Source organism: Aspergillus ibericus, assembly GCF_003184845.1.
Source record: "Aspergillus ibericus CBS 121593 unplaced genomic scaffold BO80scaffold_22, whole genome shotgun sequence".
NCBI classification, from domain to species: domain Eukaryota; kingdom Fungi; phylum Ascomycota; class Eurotiomycetes; order Eurotiales; family Aspergillaceae; genus Aspergillus; species Aspergillus ibericus.
The window spans coordinates 238,312-253,712 of NW_020292120.1; the positions used below are offsets into that span (position 1 = coordinate 238,312).

The 15,401-nt window shown below is 51.0% G+C and overlaps 9 protein-coding genes across 9 annotated transcripts; 4 read left to right on the forward strand and 5 right to left on the reverse strand.

Annotated features, from left to right (window-relative positions):
• Positions 1–218: 218 nt before the first annotated feature.
• Positions 219–661, reverse strand: BO80DRAFT_99137 (uncharacterized protein). The gene has a single exon (XM_025724990.1). The coding sequence runs from the start codon at positions 523–525 to the stop codon at positions 280–282; it is 246 nt and encodes an 81-aa protein (XP_025574792.1). The 5' UTR covers positions 526–661; the 3' UTR covers positions 219–279.
• BO80DRAFT_425629 (vezatin family protein) lies at positions 244–3,182 on the reverse strand. Its single transcript, XM_025719565.1, has 5 exons — positions 2,694–3,182; positions 2,434–2,633; positions 1,893–2,374; positions 1,390–1,841; positions 244–1,338 (listed from the first exon to the last, which is right to left on the reverse strand). Exons 1-5 carry the CDS (start codon positions 2,740–2,742, stop codon positions 674–676), a joined length of 1,848 nt encoding a protein of 615 aa, XP_025574793.1. The 5' UTR covers positions 2,743–3,182; the 3' UTR covers positions 244–673.
• A 1,096-nt stretch (positions 3,183–4,278) lies between these two features.
• Positions 4,279–5,302, forward strand: BO80DRAFT_455699 (uncharacterized protein; the record flags this gene model as incomplete). The annotated part of the gene is made up of 2 exons (XM_025722127.1): positions 4,279–5,175; positions 5,219–5,302. 2 exons carry the CDS (start codon positions 4,279–4,281, stop codon positions 5,300–5,302), a joined length of 981 nt encoding a protein of 326 aa, XP_025574794.1.
• An 8-nt stretch (positions 5,303–5,310) lies between these two features.
• Positions 5,311–5,837, reverse strand: BO80DRAFT_99195 (uncharacterized protein). The gene has a single exon (XM_025724991.1). It carries the CDS (start codon positions 5,742–5,744, stop codon positions 5,379–5,381), a length of 366 nt encoding a protein of 121 aa, XP_025574795.1. The 5' UTR covers positions 5,745–5,837; the 3' UTR covers positions 5,311–5,378.
• BO80DRAFT_425631 (uncharacterized protein) lies at positions 5,454–6,342 on the reverse strand. Its single transcript, XM_025719566.1, has one exon. The coding sequence runs from the start codon at positions 6,284–6,286 to the stop codon at positions 5,930–5,932; it is 357 nt and encodes a 118-aa protein (XP_025574796.1). The 5' UTR covers positions 6,287–6,342; the 3' UTR covers positions 5,454–5,929.
• A 372-nt stretch (positions 6,343–6,714) lies between these two features.
• BO80DRAFT_465292 (uncharacterized protein) lies at positions 6,715–7,057 on the reverse strand (the record flags this gene model as incomplete). Its single annotated transcript, XM_025722707.1, has 2 exons — positions 6,715–6,855; positions 6,907–7,057. 2 exons carry the CDS (start codon positions 7,055–7,057, stop codon positions 6,782–6,784), a joined length of 225 nt encoding a protein of 74 aa, XP_025574797.1. The 3' UTR covers positions 6,715–6,781.
• Positions 7,058–7,393: 336 nt separating this feature from the next.
• On the forward strand, positions 7,394–7,936 carry BO80DRAFT_99218 (uncharacterized protein). Its single transcript, XM_025724992.1, has one exon. It carries the CDS (start codon positions 7,490–7,492, stop codon positions 7,871–7,873), a length of 384 nt encoding a protein of 127 aa, XP_025574798.1. The 5' UTR covers positions 7,394–7,489; the 3' UTR covers positions 7,874–7,936.
• A 1,446-nt stretch (positions 7,937–9,382) lies between these two features.
• BO80DRAFT_425632 (glycoside hydrolase family 28 protein) lies at positions 9,383–10,993 on the forward strand. Its single transcript, XM_025719567.1, has 3 exons — positions 9,383–9,886; positions 9,953–10,372; positions 10,425–10,993. The coding sequence occupies exons 1-3, from the start codon at positions 9,671–9,673 to the stop codon at positions 10,881–10,883; spliced, it is 1,095 nt and encodes a 364-aa protein (XP_025574799.1). The 5' UTR covers positions 9,383–9,670; the 3' UTR covers positions 10,884–10,993.
• A 232-nt stretch (positions 10,994–11,225) lies between these two features.
• Positions 11,226–14,523, forward strand: sha1 (putative calmodulin-binding protein Sha1). Its single transcript, XM_025717835.1, has 2 exons — positions 11,226–14,059; positions 14,113–14,523. The coding sequence occupies exons 1-2, from the start codon at positions 11,464–11,466 to the stop codon at positions 14,445–14,447; spliced, it is 2,931 nt and encodes a 976-aa protein (XP_025574800.1). The 5' UTR covers positions 11,226–11,463; the 3' UTR covers positions 14,448–14,523.
• Positions 14,524–15,401: the final 878 nt, after the last annotated feature.

Here is a 15,401-nt window from a genome sequence, read left to right on the forward strand (position 1 = left end):
CGCTTAATCATCACCAGGTCCGAATTCATATGAATGTATCAAAAAGCGATAGATAATGGTTCACTTTTCACAACGGCACAATGATGTAAATCAAACTAATGGTCAAGACCTTAGTCCATGATTAGTCCATACCTTCTTGATAGTAGGGCTGTAGGTTTCCTATTCACATTTAAGGCTCACCCACGTTTACCAATGTACTACAAATCAATTTCGTTGACGTCCAGTCACCCTAAAAAACAAAGGTTTAGCTCAATACAGGTTCAATTTAAGCCAATTACGCTAGAATGTAGAATATGTACACAAGGCTGAGTATACAGGACAAACGAAATCAAGAGGCAACTGCCAACATCGGCAAGCGTAGTGAGCATACAGAAAAACAAGCTGAAAGTGAGTCAAAGAAAGAACATAGTATACAGTATCAACGATTGTAAGCCACCATGTGGTCCTCCAAGGGACAGGGGTAATAAAATGACCAAGCTGAGATAGAATGCCGTAACGCCGCTGACACCGGACCGCTCTATACATTTGTGGGTATCAATCTGCATGGTTGCTGAGGGAGTTGGTTTCCGGCTCAAGATGAGTGAAGCTGGGGTGATTATATGCGTGGAGAAGAAAAGGTGAGGAAATTCGGGTATCGAGAAATGTGAAGATGGGAGGATCAAATGTCGGCGGTTCAAATGCTTGTGACACGCTTCGCAGCAATAGTTGTACGAGGTCGCTGCTTGATGACCATTTCGAGCTCCTTGAGCATTGTCGTATTGGCATCAGTGCGCTCTCGAGCAGCTGCTTGTCGTGCTCTATCTTCCTTGACGCGCGCAATTCGTTCCTCTCTTGTTAGAGATGCTCGTTTATTCCGAGCCGGAAGAGCCACCGCTTCAAAGATCTCTTCCTCGTCATCCAGCGTGTGGATGATACTAGGATCGGAATTCTCCCCGTTCAAAGCTCGGAGGGCGTCCGCAGGGCTGCCCTCAACCGCGGTAGAACCTCCGAGGCTGGGTGTGGGTGACATTGGGGATTTCATCACGCTCGATGGCCGCGAATGATCTGTGCTGGAAGGTTTATCCAGGCTACTCATCAATGCAGTCTTGCCGGATTCCCACTCCTGGAGAAGACCTCTGATATCCGCCCCAATCGATTCATACTGGGGCATGAGGCTTGCCTCAAATTCACCAGCATCTGGCCGCTCGAGATTGGAACTGGATGCCTCTCTGAGGATGTGCATCTTTGCGTGAAGTGCACGGACCCCCTGGGAAAGTGAATTGATCCTTCGGTATTGCGCGCGGAGATTGTCCTTGTTAGGCGAAGCTGTCGGTAGCGGGGAAGGCGGGATGGCCTCACCTGGAGTAATGGTTAGCTTTGGCAGAATTATCTTGAACGTTTGGCACTTACGATCGTCCTCGTTGAGGATACTGGTCATCTTATGGATGTTCTCGCCAGTTACATGAGCCAGGTCCCGCATCTGCTCAACAGCCGCAGTCCATCTTGCAATGTCGGACCCGCCGCCATCGGCACCAAGAGCTAAAAGGCAGCAGAGAATACTCTTTCTCACGATGTAGAGTCTTCCGAAAAGTGTGCGAAGGGCGCGTAGGGAGTATTGATCTTCGGTGGCTCGCTCATTGAACGCTAACTCGGCCTCGGCCAGCTCCTCCTCCGATACGTCGTAGATATCGTAGTATCTGGCGAGGTTTGTGTTGTCGGTAAGTGGCCGGAGGATATGCTGTGCTCGAAGATACCGGCCCAGCATGAGATAAAACGACTCCGACACGGTTCGGCGCAGTCTCAAGCATCGTCGCGTTTGCGTCTGGTCTTCGAGTCTGCTGATTGGGGGCAAAGGTGTGCTTCTACTCAATAATTAACTCCGAAGCACGAAATGACAGCATGGAGGAACGTACATGCGGTAGCCTCTTGAGACCAGCTCAACTTCCTGTATAAACACAACTGATGCCGAGGCGGCAGAGTCGAACCCTTGCGCGTTGCCAATGAATGTCACGGCGGCATCGACGGCTTGATGACGTAGATACTTGAGCCATTGTCGCTTCGCGAAAGCATAGAACAGCACTCCAATAACCGGCACAAGAACTAGTAGAACCCCGACCTTCCGAGGATTGAGACCCGACGATGTTCGCGACCGGCTCCAGTGCAGCAACCAAGCGATGGAGAAAGACGTGGAAGCCGTGACCACAGCCCCTTGTATGCCAAATGTGGTGGAGATCGATGGAAGGTCTGCTGGGAGGGCCGTGGACATGACATCTGCGGCTGATGTATAGGAGGGCGCGCTGTGCTCGTTCAGCAGCTGAGACGCAACGATGACATAGCCGAATTGTTCCAGGAATCTCTCGTTGTCGCTTCGTCCGATGCGCGAATTCAGCGCAGACTGTATTAGATAAAAACCATTAATATGGTCTCAACAGAATATAGCTGTATGAAACATACCGTGCAAGCGTCATAGAGTCGTCCCAACGCTGCCCTCTGCCGCGAGACTTTCCGTTCAAGGGGTTTGGGGAGTTTATTCCGAATGCGTTCCTGGAATTTAGAGACCCCTCGTGGGGCAAAATCGGCCGCGGTAGAATCGGAGAAATCATCGCTATGGTCGGCCTCCTTTATCGGCCAATTTGGGTCGTGTTCGCCTTCCCCTGACATATCACCAGATGAGACCTCGTCGTTTCTCAGCGCCTTGGATGGGGTAAACTCACCCTGGAGGTAGTCCGCCAACGGCGAGTTCTCATAGACGAGGGATTCCATGGCCAGTGCACATTCCGTAATCCTGGCGATGACGAGGAGTTGGAAGCGACGCGGATGCTACGGAACTGGGAAAGAAGGCAGGTACAGGGCGGTAGAATCGAAGGATCAAGTCGAGGCTGGTGTGAGAGTCGAGCGCGTAAGGTGCGAATTATCGCAAGCCCATCTCCGCGACAATCCAAGAGGGCGCGTGGGAAAGTTGAGTCGTGAAGAAGCGTCAAGTGGACGAGAGTGAACGGGGGAGGCTGTCCAGGCAGACTAGTTAATCGAGGCGCGTGTGTAAGCCGTAAGGGAGGGTGAGTGGGGACGCAAGAGGAGATATAGTAAGCGGTTTTAAGGATGGCGCGAGATATACATAGCAATTTACCCCTGGCAGATGGAGCCAGGACGGAGGCAGCAGAACGACGGTGCCTGTGCAGCGGCCACGTTGAAGATCAGGCCAGGACCATGTGTGGTGTGTGTCTGGGGAACGGAAACGATGGAATTCCCTTCCCTGATCGAATCGGAGCCCGCGCTGTCCGACTCCCGCCGCTTTCGTTCCTCGTCTGCGCCCACTAAGAATAGGCGCCCCCACCATCGCGAATCAATTGCTCAGATCCTATCTGCTGGATTGGCCTGGGTTGGCCCTTCAGGCCACTGCTAATCTCGCCGTTGACCCAGTCGGCGTTCTCGAAGGGACGCTCCCAGGCTTCCCAACGGATTCATAGGGGACCGGTGAGGTTAGTGAGGCGGTGATCCTGTCTGTGCTTCCCCCTCATTACCCATCTGGGGTGGAACTGACATCTTGTGAAGGGTGGACAGACCGAGGTTTCAGTCTAATGCATATGCTGAGACCGGATTTCTGTGTGGAATCTCGGATGTCACTGTTAATAGCCTCGGACTCCGCTCGGACGGGTTGTTTCATAATTGCTCGGATTTGAGGCAGCCTCGGGAACCCCCTTTATAGTTAAGAGCATAACTCGTCATAATATTGGCCTGGAGTCGCGGTGGTTTCAAGTGTCGAATTTTCTCTCCATCGAATAACTTCTCAACACTTGATGAGCGTTTTGGCTTACTCTTCTGCAACAAGCAAGAGACTCACAGCCCTGGCATTCCTACCGCAATCAATTAGAGGCTGTGCCTAGCATGCCATGCTCGCTTCTACATTGAGTGATCTACTTAGATTTGAACATGCGCTCACATCATCAACGCAGGGTGGCGGTTCCCAGACAACATGTCCAAGAAGATGAAAATAAGATAACGAACACTCTTCGTTGCTCGCAGAGCAAAATATGGAACAATCCGACTTAGATCACCCTGCTCGGAGGTTGTCCTGCTACTATTATGTATACTGGATGGCACCGTCCAGACCGGTTCATGGCCTCTTCAATCTGGAGCTTGCCATTCACTAAACTGTGTAACAACTGCTGTCTAAATTGATGCCTAGTTCCGCACCGCGACCAGTTTATTAATGAACTGGCTTCTTGAATACCCATAATGAAAGACCATATCCTATTTTCCTGCCACTTCAGACCTCAGTTTGTTTGGCCCACATAGAAAATGTCTTCTCAGGACTCTGCTTGGTCTCTCAGAGAGCTTTTCTTCCACCGGTATGACAAAACCGTCGAAATCACCATTATAAGCAAAGGCAACTGTTTCGAGATAGAGATCGCTCCTGCGAACTTCAGCAATTCTCCCTCAGCCTTAGAAACCTATACTGACTTGATAAATTCGATGTGCGATGAAGAAGACTACCACCTCACCCAAGAAGCAGAGGAAGATCTCTACATCTGGGCGTTAGGTCCCTTCCTCCCCATCTTCGCAGACTTCGACCCCAACCCGGTAAATCCCCATCCGTTCACGCTTCGGGACTACCTCCATCCCCAGATCTATCGATATTCCCTCTTCATTATCAATGAACGCCTGGAACCGCGCCTTGATCACACCGTCCCGAACCAGCTGCTACCAAGCGGAGTAGACCTGGGTAACTTCGCACTCCACCCCACCTGGCACAAAATGAAACCAGAAAACATCCAGCTCCCCGGCACAGATTACAACGAACTCTACTCTCGGCCACCCAACAAAGTCATCGCCGACAATACCAATTGTTTCCTCAAGCGACTTGAATCCGGCGACAGACGGGCTGCCACTCGTGAACTGGGAGTGTATAAACAAATCGAGACTCTAGGACTCCCTAATCGCATCCAAGTTCCCCGCGTGGTTGGTGTTGTTGAAGACGAGGAAGAAGAGTCTCGTATCACTGGGATTCTATTAACTTGGGTGCAATGTGGCTATAGAACCCTGCATTGTGCATTGAAACCCGAGACCTCATTGGATCTGCGCAAACGATGGGATACTCAGGTGACAAGCACCGTGGATTGCTTGCATGAAGCGGGGATTATTTGGGGAGATGTCAAGGCGGATAATGTCTTGATTGACCATGAGGATAACGCGTGGGTTGTCGACTTTTGGCGGTGGATACACTCGAGGATGGGTGGAGAAAAGTCGTATGGAAACGGTTGAAGGGGATGAGGAGGGACTTGCTCAGTTAAAGGAGTTCTTGTATCTGGGGAAGACATTCTAACGAATGCCTCTTTGTTCCCATCTCTCCACAGAATGTTAAACATTCCATTACAAACGCTAGATATTTAGACCCTCAACTAGCTAGCTCCAAACAACAACCCCCAAGGAATAAACCCCCCCAACCCCCCATGCCCATCCAACGAAGCCCGTATCTCCCTCGTGACCTTCCCCGCCCAATCCCCCATCCACCACTGCCCCCGCAAGCGATGCATCAACGCACCAAAAAACACCAGCACAACCAGTGCAAACGGCTGCCTGTTAGCCACCGAATCCAAGAAGTCCGACGGTATTCTAAATATCCACCAGAACACCGCCGTGATGATGCCGTCTTCGCTATCACTGGAAATACTCTCGAATGCGAGGCGGAGTTCCCCGAGGACGAAGCCATATAGATCGCCTTGATGGCGTGCGTTACTTTCGCCTAAGGTGTGGTTCCGATGCATGACTTCGCGGAGAGCTTCATCTAGGAAGGGTGGTAGTTAACGTGGATGAGTCATGCGGGTTTGGGTGTCCGACTGTCGTGGCGGCGGTGGTGGTGAGGATCGCCAGGTCACTGGCTTTAACCCATTCGGAGACTTCTAGTAGTATGCTTAGAGATCCACGACTAACGCGGAAGATATGGAGTAATTCATCCAGGAAGGTCGAGTCCGTTGTGCTTACGCCCCCGAGGAGCGGGAGCGCGAAAGTGAAAAATGATGATGATGTTGGAGAGCGCGTAAGCTGCGCTGGCGTTCTCCTGGCTGAGGGCGTTGATGTTTCGGACGGCGGCGATGGCTTTGAGGTGGTGTGATTGGACGGTGTTGAGGTATTCTTTGCGCGGGTGGCTGGTGTGGAGGAATGCGAGGTGTAGGGCGGAGAGGGCGAGGATGCCGTGCATGAGGGAGGCGTTGTGGACGGCGAGTTTGGGGATGGTGGATTTCCAGGTCCAGTCGATGGATGGGTTGCGGGAGAGGGTGCTGTAGGTGTGGGTGCACCATTGGACCATGAGTTCGAGGTCTTGGGAGTTGAGGGGGGGATTAGTGATAGTTTGTTCGGGTGAGGATGAGGGTGAGGGTAAGGGTGCTAGAGTAGTTGGGTCTGGCGATGAAGAGATTGTATTCTCTATTGTTGTTGGGGGAGTACTGGAGAGAGGTGATTCGATGACGGTTTGGTAACTGCAGGGCAGGGATTTGGCTTTGCAGCGCCAACAGCTTGGTTGGTGCTCATCACACTGATACAGGAAATGGACATCAGTACTACACGATTCTTAAGATTATTTCTGTGGCTGTACAGTACCTTGACACGTCGTCGCTTACACTGGACGCAGCCATGTCGGGATTTATTGTGGGCGCGACGCGAGGGCATGAAAACGGCTGGTTGTGATATACGACAAGGTACTAAACTAAATGTCAAAGGAAAACTGAGCATGAACTTGTCACCAAGAGGTATTCGGTGTGACATGATGGACGGGCTAGGGCCGATTTAAATACATGGCAAGCAATCATAGCGCCAGAATGAGCCACAACCTTTTGCCCCAAACTTTGATATCCGCAGTGAAGTTGTTTAACCTCTGACCTGTTCTCTCTGTTAGCTTGACAACGTGCGATGTCAACAGGTGGTTCTCACTGGTGACACTGGAAACGCGGGTTTCACTGTTGCCTCGAGATTTGCCGTCCTCTGGCGGGGAATAAAAGGAAGCGATCCCTGCTCCAAGAGCCGTAACTGCTAAGCAGCAAACAACGACAATAACGATAATCGCAAGATTTGTCAGGGCCATGTTGAAAACTGAGAAGTCAACTCTGTCAGGAGAGCTGAGCCTCTTCTGAGCTCTTTATAATCTATTTTGAGGAGTACATTTCCCCCTAGCTCGATTCCTTCGTCGCAAGGCTGCGCAATTCTTCAGATGGAGTATACCAAGTGCCGTTTCCACTGCCTGGAATAGTAACTGTCGTACACTATACCGGATCTGGCGGTTTCAGGCGTCGTCTTTCGACGAGATTGTTGGAGTCAAACCTTAATTGCCGTACACCTTTCCCGATCAGGAAGGGTCCCTGGTGTATCTCCACAGATTCGTATTGGTTGATCGAAGCCTCAAGGGTGTTTAGATATTTTCGTTCAGTACACTACGGTATAAATATGATGGCCGTCATCATGGCATTCCATCAGACAGCATCTGAGTATCCTTCTGTCCTTATCATTTCTCTCCAAAATGAGTGACTCTTTCGTTCTATACCGTTACCATCCCTCTTATGCTGCAGCCGTGGTTTTTGTCATAGGGTTTCTACTCTCCGGACTGGGACACATCTTCCATCGCAATATTCGCAACAAACCGACCGAACGATCGGTCTCCCTTGCGGCTCCGTGGGAAAGAGTCATGGTGGTGCTGTACGCTGTGAGCGCGCTGATCATGGTGCGATCCATCTATCGAGTGGCGGAATATATCCAAGGAAGCTCGGGGAGTTTGCAGGGTCATGAAGTATTTATTTATGTGTTTGATGCGACGTTGATGTTGGTGGGGTGTCTGGTCTTGAATGTTTTTCATTCGAGTCAGGCGCTGAGGGAGAAGGGGGTTTATCAGTCGGAGATGGCCTAAGCACTGATGAGGGTACCTGTGATGGGATGTTGGCGTATCATCTGATATGTGCTATAACGCGGGATGGAATGAATTGAAATTTGTTCTACTGTGTATGATTTTCACTAGCAACTCTATGGTATTGACATGGTTTACTCTGCCTTTGTCTGCCACGATCTCTAATTCCAGATGTATATATCTTCTACCACAGAATATCCACCTATATTATCTCCCAGCCCGACAATATTATCACGTGGAAATACCTGACGAGACCGCTATCGGATATGATCCCCAGCTGCTAACAATCTGGTTCTATGCTCCAGGCAGCAGTACCCTTTTATTCACCCACTTACCTAGCCTAAAACTTCAGGGTCAAGGCCCACCCCACCAACTGCACGTCCCGAGCGGACGTAAACAAAAGTACATAACATGGTTGCAACCCGTCAATAACCGAAATGACAGATGCACTTTGCTCATCACAATCTACTTATACTACGGAGAGTAGAGAATCACCCTATGAAATGATATTACCTTCTTTGAGCTACGGAGTACTGTTATAATTGAGTTGCAACCTGCAGGAATATGCAGCTTCCTGGTAGCTCCGGACAATTACAATATCCACCCATGAAAATGTAGAGTGAGGTAGATGATATGCAGACAGTTCGGGGATCACTACAAAGAAGGCAGTGACAGACACTCAGAAATTAAGTACTCTACGGGGTCCGTCGGATCATTCCGGCTGGCCGGATGGACCCGACGCAGGGGCTGAAGACCCTGCTACTTTAGGGTTGGGCAGCTTTGCCGAGTAGATACCCTTCACGAGCAACTGACAAGGCTCTATGGTTGGAAAAACAATAAACATCCAGAGTAAAAGGCTTGCAGCTAGAACAGGCCGACTTTCTATAAAGTGGAATCGACATGAGTGCAAGATAATCATCCACTGTAATTCTGCTCTATACTACCGGCAGTGGTATCGCACAAAGCTTGCCGAGCAGCCTATGGAACCATTCACTTGCCTCACCCCTTAATTTGCTAATCGGATGGATTCGGAGACAGTAGAAACCAGTGGGTGTAAGCTGCTTTGTCTTCGAACCGGGCAGGTGTGCCGACAGACAAGCATCTCAAGCTTTTTAGAACGTTCTGTGGGGCGGGAAATTGCACTGCCTAGTCTCTGGGCCTGCTCGAGTAGCAACGGGGTCCATGGTTTCGGACTGGCTGTGCATAGTCAGAGAATGAATGGATACCAGTGAGGCTGGTAAGGTGCTGACCTTATTTTCAATGAGTATTTCGGTCTCGATATCTGCCAGAAGTGACTGGAATCGATGAGTACTCCGTAGTCAGCACATAGTGATTCTTTTCACCCATGCCAAACCTGCAGATGCATGTGGAACGGCAGTCGGCACCATGAAGAATGGACCAAGGACTGATTCTCCACAGTGGGGGCTTCAGAGTCGTACCCTGCAGCCTGGACGGAGTACTCCGGACGGAAGTGCAGGGCCTTCCCGACACACCTCACCTCATAGAATCCAGTTCTTATTCAGCCAATTTACTTAGCTGATGACCTCCACTTGAAGCATGCTAGCTGCTTCAATCACTGTCGGAGAGTGACACCCGTGGAGTTGCAATAATGACCCTAATCTACTAAGTCCTGGGTTTTGGACGCATTGCATGTTCCTATCCCATCACCCACGAGGTATAAAGCTGGGCGAATTCGCACTGAGATTCCATTCTATCCACAGCAACTCACTCCTTCCTTTCCTACATATCTCTTTGTCACTCTTTACAAGTTTAACTTCTGTTGATCAGAACCTCATCACCATGCGCTCTCTTCAGCTCCTCGCACTCGCTGCCACTGGCTCTCTCGTTACCGCAGCCCCTGCGTCCCGGGATCTCGCCCAGAGATCCTCTTGCACTTTCACCTCTGCCGCAGACGCCAAAGAAGGTGTCAAGAAATGCTCCCACTCCATCTTGAAGGATATTGAGGTTCCCGCCGGCGAGACCCTCGACCTGTCCAAGGCTGCTGAAGGCTCTACGGTTCGGTTCCCCCCTGCTACATCCATACCAGACCGACAAAGTTGCCGTCTAATCAGCTTCGTATAGGTCACCTTCGAAGGCACCACCACCTTCGGATACAAGGAATGGAGCGGCCCTCTCATCCGTCTCGGTGGCAAGGGCGTGACCTTCACCCAGTCCTCTGGCGCTGTCCTTGACGGCGAGGGTGAGCGCTGGTGGGACGGCAAGGGCACGAATGGCGGCAAGAAGAAGCCCAAGTTCATGTATGTGCATGACATCGAGAATTCGTATGTCACGGGTCTGCACATCAAGAACACGCCCGTCCAGGCCATCAGTGTGGAAGGCACGAATGTGCACCTGACTGATATCACCATCGACAACAAGCTGGGTGATAGCAAGGGTGGTCACAACACCGATGGCTTTGATATCAGTGACAGCACGGGTGTCTATATCAATGGCGCCAAGGTGTATAACCAGGATGATTGTCTTGCTATTAACTCTGGTGAGGTGAGTTCTCCCTTCTATCTCGTGTTGGATTAGGACTATGCTGATATGGTAGACCATCTACTTTACGGACGGATACTGCTCCGGTGGCCACGGTCTGTCAATCGGCTCAGTCGGTGGCCGCTCCGATAACACCGTGAAGGACATCCACATCGAGGATAGTCAGGTCGTGGACTCTGCCAACGGTGTTCGCATCAAGACAATCTACAAGAAGACCGGCGAGGTCGAGGACGTGACCTACTCCAACATCAAGCTCTCCGGCATCACCGAGTACGGTGTGGTCATTGAACAGGACTACGAGAATGGTAGCCCCACGGGTACCCCGTCGAACACGATCCCGATCAAGGATATCACTTTGGATGGCATCACTGGCTCCGTGGAGAGCGATGCCCAGGCCATCTACATCCTGTGCGGTGATGGTAGCTGCTCCGACTGGACCTGGAAGGACGTGGATGTCTCCGGTGGCAAGGACAAGAAGAAGTGCGAGAACGTTCCCTCTGGCGCTTCTTGCTAGGCTTCCTCGGGCTGATATTGCTGTGAGCTTTTTGTTCTTCTTGAGTATCGATAATTAGTAGGTGAAGGTTTGGTTAGATAACAGACTGTATATAGTTAACATAGGAGCCTGAATTCAAGGAATCCAATTGATTCAAATTCACCCCAGTCTAACTTCTCCGGGGAACCCATCTGGCCTACCATAGATAAAATGACTAGCGTTACATCTAGAGTTGACCACATCAAGCCGAGAACTTCCGCCTCAGGCACCCACCCCACCCGTTGCACCGGCAACGAACATCAACATCGCGTCTCCATACCTCGCCGGCCCCATCCATCGCCCACCAAACTTTCGATGACCTAGCCTGGTCTCGAAGCTTACCGGCCCCATCGCTATAAACCGGGTGATTCTCTTCGAAGCATTTACTCCTCCCTCTGGATGGTCCCATCGCCCATCCCACCATTCATACCAACACCCATACACCACATTCTATGGGGACAGTCGACGAGGGATACATACTCAATCATCACATGGAAGAGCGACACTAAACACAACAACTACTTTACTTACCCCTGCATAAGGCCTATCTCAAGCGATCACCATGTCCGGATATCTATACGAAGCGCCAACCCCGTGCCCATCACGGATGAACATCTCAACCTTCAGCGGGAGAAGCTCATCCGACAGTCTCTGGAACGAGAGTCTAGAGAGCTACGACGATACCGCGAATGTGGAATTCACGACGGAAATCAAACCCTCCGTGCTCACGGGGGCGAAACCACGACGACGGACGAAGACGAGCGCGTCGTTTATGATTCATGATGAGCATGAGAAACCCACCACCACCACCACCACCATCTCCACCATCTCCACTGTATCTAAACCGAAGCGGGAATCAAGCATGGTAGCTTCGACCACGAATCGCAAGTCCTCATTGCTCGCGCAGCCCGCGCAGCGATTCCGTCCTAGAGTGAGCTTCGCGCCGAGTCCGGGCAGTGGGTCGCGACAGGAGAGACTCGGTTGCAACAAGACACAGAAGAATAATGAGCTTTTGATGCAGATTAACGGTCGAGGGGAGCACGTTCAGGTCAAAGACGGGTTGAAGAAGGATGTGCGCCGGAAGACGGTCTACATTCCGCAGGATGATACGACCGTGGCGAGCGCGTTCATGGGCCTCTTTAGTCCGTTGAAGTCGGGGAGTTTTGAGAATTGTATGGCCGAGGATACGCAGGTGAATACGTTAGAGGCGCAGATTGTCAGGAAGAGACAGGTGAAGCGGTCGCTTGCGTCGTCTGCGCAGCGGGCGCCGTTGCGGCCGAGTGCGAAAGTTGTCCAGGAGGCTTGTGTCCCGGTGGATGTTGCGGGGAAGAATGGTGGGAAGGAGAATATTCCTCCTGGGTCGGTTTTGGTTGATGGCAAGAAGGGATGTCAGTCTTTGAAAGGTAAAGAGGGACAGAATGAAGATTTCAAGTCCCAAGTGACAGGCAGCCGAGCTGGCGGGCGTGACACTGCAAGACCTTCGAAGCCTCTGTCAATGAAAACAAGCAATGGGGTTCAAAGAAATGCTGGTCTTGGTGAGAGCCGGAACATCAAGACACGACCTGGCAAGATCGATCAGGACAGTGTGAAGCGGAGTTTGACAAATAACAAAGCTGCTTCAGTGCAAAGCTCAAATCCTCCAAGGACAGTGAAACGGCCCACAACAAGCACAAATGCACCCAAGGCAACCGTTCTCCGAGGAATTACGAAGAGCATTGAGAAAGATTACCCGGTCATCTCGGACAACATCATGGACTCGGCGCTGTATGAGGACAACTGGCTGTCGCACCAGGAGGTGGCAATAACACAACTGGTTAATGAACTGCTTCCATGCGCAGATGAGCGGGCACTCGACAATCATGCCACGCTTCGACATGGGCTCATCAGCTTGTATCAGGGAGCATCTTTCACACACCTACACAAGCGACTCCAGGCGTCATTGCTATACGGAGTAATGAGCATCCCCAAAGATGTGCTTACGCGGAGTAGCCGTCTTCACCAAGATCTGGGTATGAAGCGAAAGTTTTTGGATATCTGGGTGCAAACCTACGATCTGCGCGCATTGCGAGCCGCAGTGGAAGCCATCACGGGGAGGAAGATTCCTAACTCCAAGTTAGCCCATGGAAGTGAGACCTCAGATAAGGAAAAGGCAATGAAGCGAAGGCTGGAAGGGTTTTTGGATGTCTTCCTTCTCCAAAATCAGGATATGGATCGTCATGAAAAAGCCTCTGCCGGAGAAACTGGCGACGCAGCCGCGCGGGCATACCGGCGAACGGCTCTTCGAAGCATCATGATGGTCATCCTTTTGGACAAAGCCAGGCTGTGCCCAGAGACAACTGTTCCGCGCCGTCTTTTCTTGCCGTCCTCGCCGCGAAAGTCCTCCGCTGCAGTACTTCAGGCGTTGGGCCGGTTCCTGCTACCATCATGCGGAGACATCATCAAGGCATTGAGTCACTTGGACTGTGAATTGGGTTATGAGCAGCATCCATTGGAAGAATACGAGTATCCGATTAACAACCTGGCCGTGGATCTTCGAGACGGCGTGAGACTGACGCGAATCGTGGAGTTGTTACTCTATCCTTCGACTTCGCCTGGTGAGCTGTCAGATCTCAACGCGCCGCTTTCCTGCTATCTGAAATTTCCCTGCATGAGCCGCACGGTGAAGCTCTTTAACGTACAAGTTGCCCTGGATGCGTTGGCTTCGGTGGAAGGAACTCGGAAGCTTATCGGGGATGTCCGCGCAGAAGACATTGTTGATGGACACCGCGAAAAGACCATTGCGTTGCTGTGGAAGCTGATCAGCACATGGGGTCTCGCGGGGCTTGTGGATTGGGGAGATGTCAGAAAAGAGATTGAGAGACTGAAGCAAAAGGCAGCTTCTCAGGTCGGATACGAGAACTTCCAGGACGAAATTTGGGTCCACCATCTGAACGAGACTGACGACGAACCAACGCTGCTGCTCAAGCAATGGGCGTCTGTGTTGGCGCATCTAAAAGGGCTACGACTCGACAATTTCAGCACGAGCTTTAGCGACGGCAAGATCTACGAAAGCATTGTCGACGAATATGAGGGCTATGTACTTCGTCCCGAGGACCTTAGCAACAGATCAGCATCTTTGGAGTCTCGTCTTCGAGCCCTAGGATGCAGTGCACAGTTTGGTAAGTCTTCCGATAACAATCTTCAACATGACGGACATGACTCACATGAACAGCACAACTCGTGTCACCCGCCTCAAAGACTCATATCGTCGATAGCAACTTTACTATCGGGGCACTCGCCTTTCTCTGTTCGCGACTGCTCTCGGCCACGCAGCGCACTCGAGCCGCGACAGTGCTGCAAACTGCATGGCGACGCATCCTTCTGCGTCGGGATCAGCAGCGCCGCGCCGTCGCGAAGGATCTAGCCAGGCAGTGCGCAGCCGTCGTGCAGACACGAGACCGGATGCTCTGGGCCCAGGGAGTGATTGTGCGGTGGTGGAAGTCCAGCGGCGTCGCCGACGGGCAGCTACGAAGGGTGTCCGACGATATGATAGATTCCTATGATTAGGGGCGGTGCATAATGTTTCATATGGATGACGCGAGATAATTGCTTCATTGGTACTAGACAATTACATAGCCAGTCCGGAGTGTATTCCATGCAGGAACCAGCCTAGTCGCTACCTGATCGGTGGCCTGTATCAAATTGGCCCAACACACAACCCCAACAGAACCAGCCTACTTATCCTTGACCATCTACCAACTAAAATACAAGGTTAGTACCCAGTACCCCAGCATCACTCCACTTTCGTACGGAGTAGACACAAGTAAACAAACAACTACCCCTACCAATAAACAACAAACCCCAAACAATACATAACAACAACCCCAACACAAACCTTCATAACTCGACATAATCAGGAATCCTGACCCCCAGACAAGAAAGAACACCCCTCGTACCCAACCAACTCACCCCACACCCCGTAACCCACAGGGCATAGTCAGGGTCAGGGCAGGGTCAAACTCAACCTGTTTGAATCCTTCAGCCCCCAACGCAACCCGATCCTGCCTGCCTGCCTGCCCTGTCCAGCCTAACCTTGTCGGCGAATAGGATACCGTGCTACGGAGACCCCCATGCCCCATGCCTCTGTTCGTGTTTATGTTCATGTCAGATAGATAGATAGATAGATGGCTGATAGAGAGACAGACAGACAAGCATACGCAATCCCCCCAACCCCACATCATCAAAAAACAAAAATGAAACAAACATAAAAAGCAAAGCAAAAGCAAAAACCAAAGAGAGGGAAAAAAGAAATGAGGAAGATCCTTTAGCAAATGAACAAGTATCTCAGTTACTAAGCGTCTAAGTACTTATTCAGTAGTAGTAGTAGTCGTAGTTACCAAGATATGAACTCGTGTTGATGAATTATCCTGCGCGTTAGTATGACTCTTCAGAGTTACTATTACTATATGTCTGTGCATAATCTAATATGCAGAAGGAATGAGGTTGAATTTGTGGTATGTT